We start from the raw sequence: 8,047 nt of genomic DNA, 5'->3' as shown, positions 1-8,047 counted from the left end.
TATTCTTGTGAAATGTCATTCTTTCTGTACCCTTATCATTATTTGGTACAATTCTGTAGTATTTATTCCATACACTATAAATGGCACACACTATAGCAAGTATTTTGTTATTCCTTTAAATTCATATTCCACTCCACTCTGTTATATTGTAGTGCACTGGGCGCCTAGACACTAATAGGCTACCTCATTAAAGCGCTGTCTTGAATGCAACCTCCTTACCATTAAAACATGCCCGTACACTTTTGTAGAGGGTTCATCAAAAATAACTATTTGATTTGATCATGTTCGGAAACTTGACAAGTTATCAGAACATTGCCTCCCAATGGTGACAAAAGGTTAACGTAGCTCTGTTTCAAATCACATTTCATCGACATAAATTCGAACAAATGCACCGGATGACCAAAATCCAATAATTCGCTGCTAATATTCATATCTCGTAATTGCGTCAAAGAAATTATTAGAGAATTAGCGAAACATCCATATCTTCCGTCCTTTTCGCTACAAACCTCTCCAGGCATCTTAATGAATTGTAATTATATTAGCGGACTCCATTGCTGCATTGATTTCAGCAAAAGCTGCTGAAAGTTGAATTCAGACGGCAGAGCCTGCCGTAATTGCTCAAGTCACGGAGATGGGGGCTGGGCCGAGGTAGCCATGTATAAATAGTGTGATCTCCAAAACAGAGTCATAACAGCAGGACTGATCTAACCTTCTATACCCCAATATTGCCGTGTTCACAACAGAAGCGAGCAACTAAAAAGAACAGACACTCATCGTTAGCAGATTTTGAGTGGATTTCTGTGAGCAGGACCACTGCGAACCAGCCATGGAAGAACTTACGGCGTTCGTCTCGAAATCTTTCGATCAAAAAACCAAGGAGAGCACCAAGGAGAGTATCACATACAGGGAAGTTTTGGAGAGTGGCTTGGCGAGAGCGAGGGAGCTAGGAAACTCGGAGACGAACCTCGCGGACATTACTGAAACAAGCAACCACTGTCCAGTACATCTGTTCAAGGACCACGTAGAGCTTGAAAAGGAAAAGCTGAAGGAGTTTACTGTTACAAGGGCTTCCGAAGGTAAGTTAGACGCGGCTTAAATCTTCCATTCCATGGCAAAGCGGAATCACTAAGCTGCACTCACCGGTGACTTGTTAGAGTTAATATTATATAGAAACAAAACGTGCTTCCGAGGGAAGAGTTCACTGTAAAGGCTACTTTTAAAATAGCCATTTCAAAAATGTGGCGAATATGATTTCTCTGTTCCGTTTTCTCAGACATGCGTGTTGAGAAATTTCAGCGATTGTCCTGCATTCTGCTTGACTTGAGATTGGTAAACGCGAGCCGTTTAGGGCAGCAGACGAATTGTGGTCAGAGTCAGGGAATTATCGCTTTCTGCCCATTATTTTGGCAAAATATGACATTTCAATTGCAGATAGTTGTTTGTCATAATCTACCGGCTATTGAAAACATTAGGCCTCTGATCCAGCCTTGCACAGTTGTACTCAGTCCGGTTCTGGCACAGCGTGGACACGCGTAGTAGCCTGAACTACAATGGCAACAACCCCAAGATTCACTCATTCCACATGAAATAGACGACATTTCAGGTTACCTGTTGTACATAGACTGGTAAAACGCGTGCATTTGGTCGCATTTGAAATGTATATGTAGATATGAATTTTGCGAAAAGAGAACCGGCTGTAGCTTTCAAAATGGCACGTAAAGATAAAACACACCCAAACGGAATTAATAATAATAGCAAGGACATGCATTTGATGAACAACATTGCGGATTTTGCTCGAAAATGATTAAGGATATTTATAACAAAACAATAGGCCTACAGTAACAACACGATAATAATAATAGGCTAAACATTAATAATGACAGCAGTGGAAGAGTTAATAGCAACGTAGACATTCTTATAATAATAATAATAGTGAAAATAATGTTTTTCCATAATGTCATGGGTGAACATAGCTAGGCCTACTTAAAACGCCAATCTAGCCTGTTTGCATGATATTGTCTACATTTGTCAAGTAGGCTAAATAGACAAAGCACAATGCTGCTATTTCAGTGAAATGTCTGTATTATCAATGTTATTTAAAAATGCACCCTGTAGCTTATAGCTATGCGTAAAAACCGAACTACCAAATTATTTCCCAAATTATGCCAAATTACGCACATACCCGTTTGACACAATTGGACATCAATATCCTGTATTATAGGCCTACACCAGGAGGTAAAACTATTGTAGCTTACAATACCGTGTACAATGTTTAAGTTGTGTGTCTGAGGTTAAAAGTGTCTCCCCCCATTTCATCTGTTCAGACAAAAAACCCTTAACGACAGGCCACTTGAAGTAATGAAAGTGTCAGGAATTATCTAAATGATTTCGTTTGGGGCTGCTCAACGGTTTTATCTTAATTAGCCTCATATTTTAACCAATAAATATATAAGTAGCCTACTATTACAGTATTTACTGGGGACATTCAGTGCGTCTTAGGAAATATGTTGCATTTGTCCGCGTAATTTCATAACCAGGGGGTTATACACTGTTTAGCGTTATTTGCGCTAAGTAAGCGGATTATGGACACATCAGCGAGGTAGCCTGCCTGGACAGGCCCATCTTTGTACAGTCCAGGCGACTCTGACTCTTTATGGCCTATAATCTGACTTCTTAATAAGAGTCGTCTGCACATTAAGGCCCTGACCGTGTACACACACACACACACACACACACACACACACACACACACACACACACACACACACACACACACACACACACACACACACACACACACACACACACACACACACACTTACAGAAGGCCATTTCAGACTCTTTATGACCCCAACCCTCCACCCCCCCTCCATCCAGGAATCTACGAGTGCAAAGAAAAGAAGGAGGATGTCAAGTCGGAGGACGAGGACGCACAGGGCAAGCTGAAGCAGAGACGGAGTCGGACGAATTTCACGCTGGAGCAACTGAACGAGCTGGAGAGGCTATTCGACGAGACGCACTACCCGGACGCCTTCATGCGGGAAGAGCTCAGCCAGAGACTCGGCCTGTCGGAGGCCCGTGTACAGGTACGTGCTCCTTGGCCTAACGTGACCGCTAAGACCCCATGGGAACTGCATGCAGTGGGGTAACCACGCCACCAGGGAATGCTAAGAAGAAAAAAACTGCAAAAGAAAAATATCAAAAACGCCATGCTAGAATTCCACATATCCAAAAAAATATTGTTTCAAAAATAAGTTATAACAGCCATAAGGCATTTACATAAATGCAGAATAGGCAATTACTGCAGCATTTTATCATAATAAATTCCTTTTACGCAACCATTTTTGTTTTTGGCATGCTGTCATTTCATAAAGTGTGAGCTGTGAGTGGAGGGCGGAGTTGTAGGCTACATAGGGGCCCTTGTAAGAAGGATTAGACTAATGGCAGTGCACAACACTCATACAGGCTAATAGTTACACACCAAATACCACTCTCCGCCATTAAAGGATTAGACACTCCTGAATATTATTTATATTTTTTAATATTTGCCGAGTTCAAGTAAGGATGTCAATGTAGACATTTTAATAACATCAATAACAACACAGTGATTCCACTGTTATAGCACAGATAAAACGTGTGCCCATCATGCCATAATAAACACTAATACTCCATGTTTATGGCACCACATCGGTTATTATCAACACCCTGAAGGGATTGATGGTTATAAGAACACTTACCGTCAAAAAGTAAAGTTTATATTGCGATTACGCACAGCAAGAAAAATATGACACGGAATCTAAAGGACAGCAGAAGATACCAATCTAATGATCCACTTTTCATCGACAACAGTGTCGGTTGGTAGCCTCCCACCACGGAGGCTTTCAAAGAGTTGCTGTTGTTTTGTTTGTTTTGTGTTGTTTATTTCAAAGTCAAATAAACGTTGTGCTCGTTTGGCGGCCTATCCTATCCGCCTTGCCAATTTGACGCCGAGCACACGGAGTGTTGAACTGTGTAACTGCGTGAATCGTGAATTGCACTGTCTCTTTTTCTCTTCTGTCTCCCTTGGCTCTTCCGGGCGCTAAATTCAGAGGAAAAGTTGCTTATGTGCTGCGGATAGATCTAACCGCATCATTAAAATTAATGAAGAGATGGAGCAAGTGCTGCGGGGGACACCTTTTCTCATGTCACTCACCTCATTTTCCCCGGCGTTATCTTTGTAATATCTGCCATTGGCTTGATATACTGTTCCTATAAAAATGTATTAGAAATAATTCAATTCTAATGTAACTCCTACTGTGGCATGCCTCGTGTTCGTGCAATTTAATAGGAAGAATAAGTAATATTGGGAGTCTGCATGACAGCTTGCAAGCACAACATTTTTAAAATGTCGTTTTATGGGCAGACTCCAAATCAAATTAAGGGAGGGGAGGGTGACGGAATACTGTATGAGCACCAAGCCCAAAAACACTGCCGAAGAAAAATGCACTCCTCTTGTTAAAAAAAAAAAAAAAACGGGACTACTTTACATCTATCTCTGCAAGGAAAGCATGGTTTGTGCATAGTTCTCATTGCTTTCTTTGAAAAAAAAAAGAAAGCAGCCGCGACATTTCATGTCAGTAGCCGAGGGACATATTTCAATTTAAACCGAAAATCCATTGTAAGTCAATTGTACGGCGCGCTGTAGATAGCTGATATTAACCTGTACTTTGTCGTGCAACCGAAACCCCACACCGACCAGCTGTCAAGAATCTAATTGAAAGTTATGAGACCTTAGTGAGCGGCAGGCAGTAATTCAATTACGACTAATATCTTTCTGGTTTCTGGTGCAGGGCTAAATTAAATGTCATTATTCACTGTCTCTAATAAAAATCAAAAGGAAATCAGATTAGGGTATTTGAGAAACGCATCATTGAGTGGCCCTTTAATGAAGAAATAACTGTCTAAAGCAGTGTAGCTCACTTTGGTTAGCATGCTCCTGGATAATTGGAATCGATCAGGAGACTGGATTCTTTTGATTTATTTCCAACAAGAGAATAAACACGTATGTATGGAGAAGACAGTATTTATGGCCAAGCATTAAAAATAGGCCAATGCTTAGGCCTACATGTGTAATAACATAATAACAGGCCTAATAATAATAATAATAATAATAATAATAATAATAATAATAATAATAACACCAATAATAGCCTTAGTAATAATAATACAAATGCTCTGATTCAATGATTAATCTATTCAATACTTTTTAAGATATGGCCAATATTGCTACTAAAATGCATCATCAGAAGGGGGGAACTATTCATTTTTTCCCCATCGATTTTCTCGCGCCTAGCCTTCTTCATTTCTCTGTTTGATTTATCACAAGTTTCAGAGCGAGATGCGTAAGACACCCCTTCCCAAGTGTACAGGTTTAAAAATAGCCGTAATTGATGTGAAATCGGCCGGCAAAAGCGCTGCCGTTTCCACGGGCTGAGGTTGACAAATAATCCACGGCTCAACACTTACTGTCCAATAATGCACGTGCTATTGACTAACGTATTAGCCAACTTCCTTTGACGTCCTTTGAACGAAACTCCCGCTTGCAGCATGGCGCATTAATGGCGATCGGCACCTGGGATAATTAAACATTGCCCTTTGTGGTCGGTCCATCCACACACTAATTTAGCCACTGTAAATGATAATCATTAAAAAGGCTGGGCCGAAGATGATAATGAAATCCCTCCAAGGGAATAAGGCTAATAACAATTACCGATATGCTGATTAGAACCGATTTCGTTTCAAACGCCAATAAGTCATGCGTGTTTTGATCACAGGGTCGATTTTACATATTGGTTATAGGCCAAATAGTAGGCTACAGCATATTAATCATTTAAAGAAAACATTCAGTTTCAAAATGCAAAATGAAACTAGTATAAACAAGCCTTCTACCATCATGTGGAAATAAGACGTCCTTTTACAGGTGTCCAGCCTATTGCCAAAAGCTAACAAGCGACCTTGGTAATAGGACAATTGCTCTCACTATGTAAGCCTATTCAATTTAGGTAGTCCCTCTTACTCTTTTGAAATATCGACCCAGTTGTTCTAATTTTATTTGTGGATAAGCTACATTAAAGCAACTTCCTCTGTTCGCAGGTATGGTTTCAAAACAGGCGAGCGAAGTGTCGAAAACAAGAAAACCAGATGCACAAAGGTGAGTCATTCCTCTTTTTTTGCACGGTTTGAGTAAATTGTTATGAGCTCGTGTCAATCGATTCGACTGAACGTCTCAGCAGTTAATGCTCGCGCTAAGCTCTCCAGAGTATTACACAAGCTGCCGTCTTCAAAAGAGAGATATGGAAACAAAAAGCGCATGCGTTTTCCTCTCGTCCCCCGTAGGACGGCAGTAAATGAGCTCCCTCAAGGCGCGCACATTATTGTGATCAATATGTCTTGTGGGTCAAAATGATCACATATTGACACAACTGCTAAGAAATGAACACACTTCCGCGCCAAATTAACGGCAATTCTCCACCTCTTTTCCCAGGCGTTATTTTGGGAACGGCAAGTCACTTGGAAGCCTGCAGAGTCGCGCCATACGTCAACATGGGGGCCCTCAGGATGCCATTCCAGCAGGTATATAAAGCGCTTAGCGATGTGTTTATGTTTAATATCGCCTACATACATCAGTCAAAACACACTCAATTCTCTCACACACACTACACACAGGCACACAGGCACCAACCTCTCTCTCTCTCTCTCTCTCTCTCTCTCTCTCTCTCTCTCTCTCTCTCTCTCTCTCTCTCTCACACACACACACACACACACACACACACACACACACACACACACACACACACACACACACACACACACACACACAAAATGACACACACACACGTGCATGTGCCATGTTCTGAACCGGTTCTGCATACTGGGAATATGAATATATATTTGTATTCATGCAATACTCATTTGACATGAGAATGACATCAGTGCGTGTGCTGTCTTCTGGGCACATATGCATATTTTATCCCGAAACAACGCGTTGCCTCCCTCCTCACACTCCTGGACACCCTAAGCATGGGCTTTGTTCTTTTCACAAATATAATGTGCCTCTGCATACCAAACGAAAAGAAGAAGAAGAGGAGGAGAAAAAAAACCTTGACAGTTCCACTAAAAAACGAGAGAGCTTGCTTGTCTTCCGACTTCAAAAAAACTGTAGCATGATTTATTTTAGAGGCGTTGTGTGGTGTGGTGGGGTGGTGTGTGTGTGTGTGCCCGATTCAGCATATCCCACAGCCCTTGTTCATGGGGCATGGCATGTAGGCTGGCAGTGGCAGCGTTGGCATTGGGTTATGCTCTAAGGAGAGGACTACTGCTGATTGAGAGCAGGGTGTGAAAAGGTCAGAGGAGGAAGTGGCTGCTATTGGTGACGCTGTGTGTGCGCGCACGTGTGTGTGTGTGTCTGTTAATGTGCGTGTGAGTAGACATGTGTCTGAGGAGTTAAGGCAAAAATGTGATACTGTGTGAGTGCCTGGTGTAAATGCCTCACACTTGCATGTGTGTGCATTGAGCATGTGTGTATGTATGCCAGTGTGTGTTTCTGTGTGAATACCAATATGCATGTTGGTGTGTTTTTACGTCAGTGTGCAGTATGTCTGTGTTGGTATGTGTTTGTGTGTGTGAATGACAGTGGTTACGCTTGTGTATGTGTTGGTGTGTGTGTGTGTGTGTGTGTGTGTGTGTGTGTGTGTGTGTGTGTGTGTGTGTGTGTGTGTGTGTGTGTGTGTATGACAGTGTATGCCTGTGTTCGTACTATGTGTTTGTGTATGTATGACAGTAAGGCAGTGTATTTCTTGGTGTGTGTTTCTGTGTGTGTGTGTGTGTGAGAGAGAGAGAGAGAAAGTGAGAATGTGTGTGTATATCAGTGTGTATATCAATGTGTGTGTGTACGTCAGTGTTTATCTGTGTTGGCATGTGTGTGTGTGGTTCGGCTGCTCAACCCAAGCCTACCTTTCACCTCAAGGGCCCGTTGATAGGGGCGAGCGAAGATTAGAGGCGAGAGAGA

The 8,047-nt window shown here is 41.8% G+C and overlaps 1 protein-coding gene across 1 annotated transcript in view; it reads left to right on the top strand.

The window, feature by feature from the left end:
• Positions 1–710: 710 nt before the first annotated feature.
• shox (shox homeobox) overlaps positions 711–8,047 on the top strand; it is a 12,722-nt gene continuing 5,385 nt past the window's right edge. Inside the window, exons 1-4 of the mRNA XM_063214555.1 lie at positions 711–1,076; positions 2,878–3,086; positions 6,133–6,190; positions 6,524–6,612. Of these exons, the coding sequence (XP_063070625.1) occupies positions 827–1,076; positions 2,878–3,086; positions 6,133–6,190; positions 6,524–6,612 (606 nt within the window). The 5' untranslated portion in view covers positions 711–826. The remainder of the gene's footprint in view (positions 1,077–2,877; positions 3,087–6,132; positions 6,191–6,523; positions 6,613–8,047) is intronic.

This window comes from Engraulis encrasicolus, chromosome 13, assembly GCF_034702125.1.
Source record: "Engraulis encrasicolus isolate BLACKSEA-1 chromosome 13, IST_EnEncr_1.0, whole genome shotgun sequence".
Lineage (NCBI taxonomy): Eukaryota > Metazoa > Chordata > Actinopteri > Clupeiformes > Engraulidae > Engraulis > Engraulis encrasicolus.
Note: the sequence above shows the minus strand (reverse complement) of the source record. Positions and strands in the feature narration are given on the sequence as shown.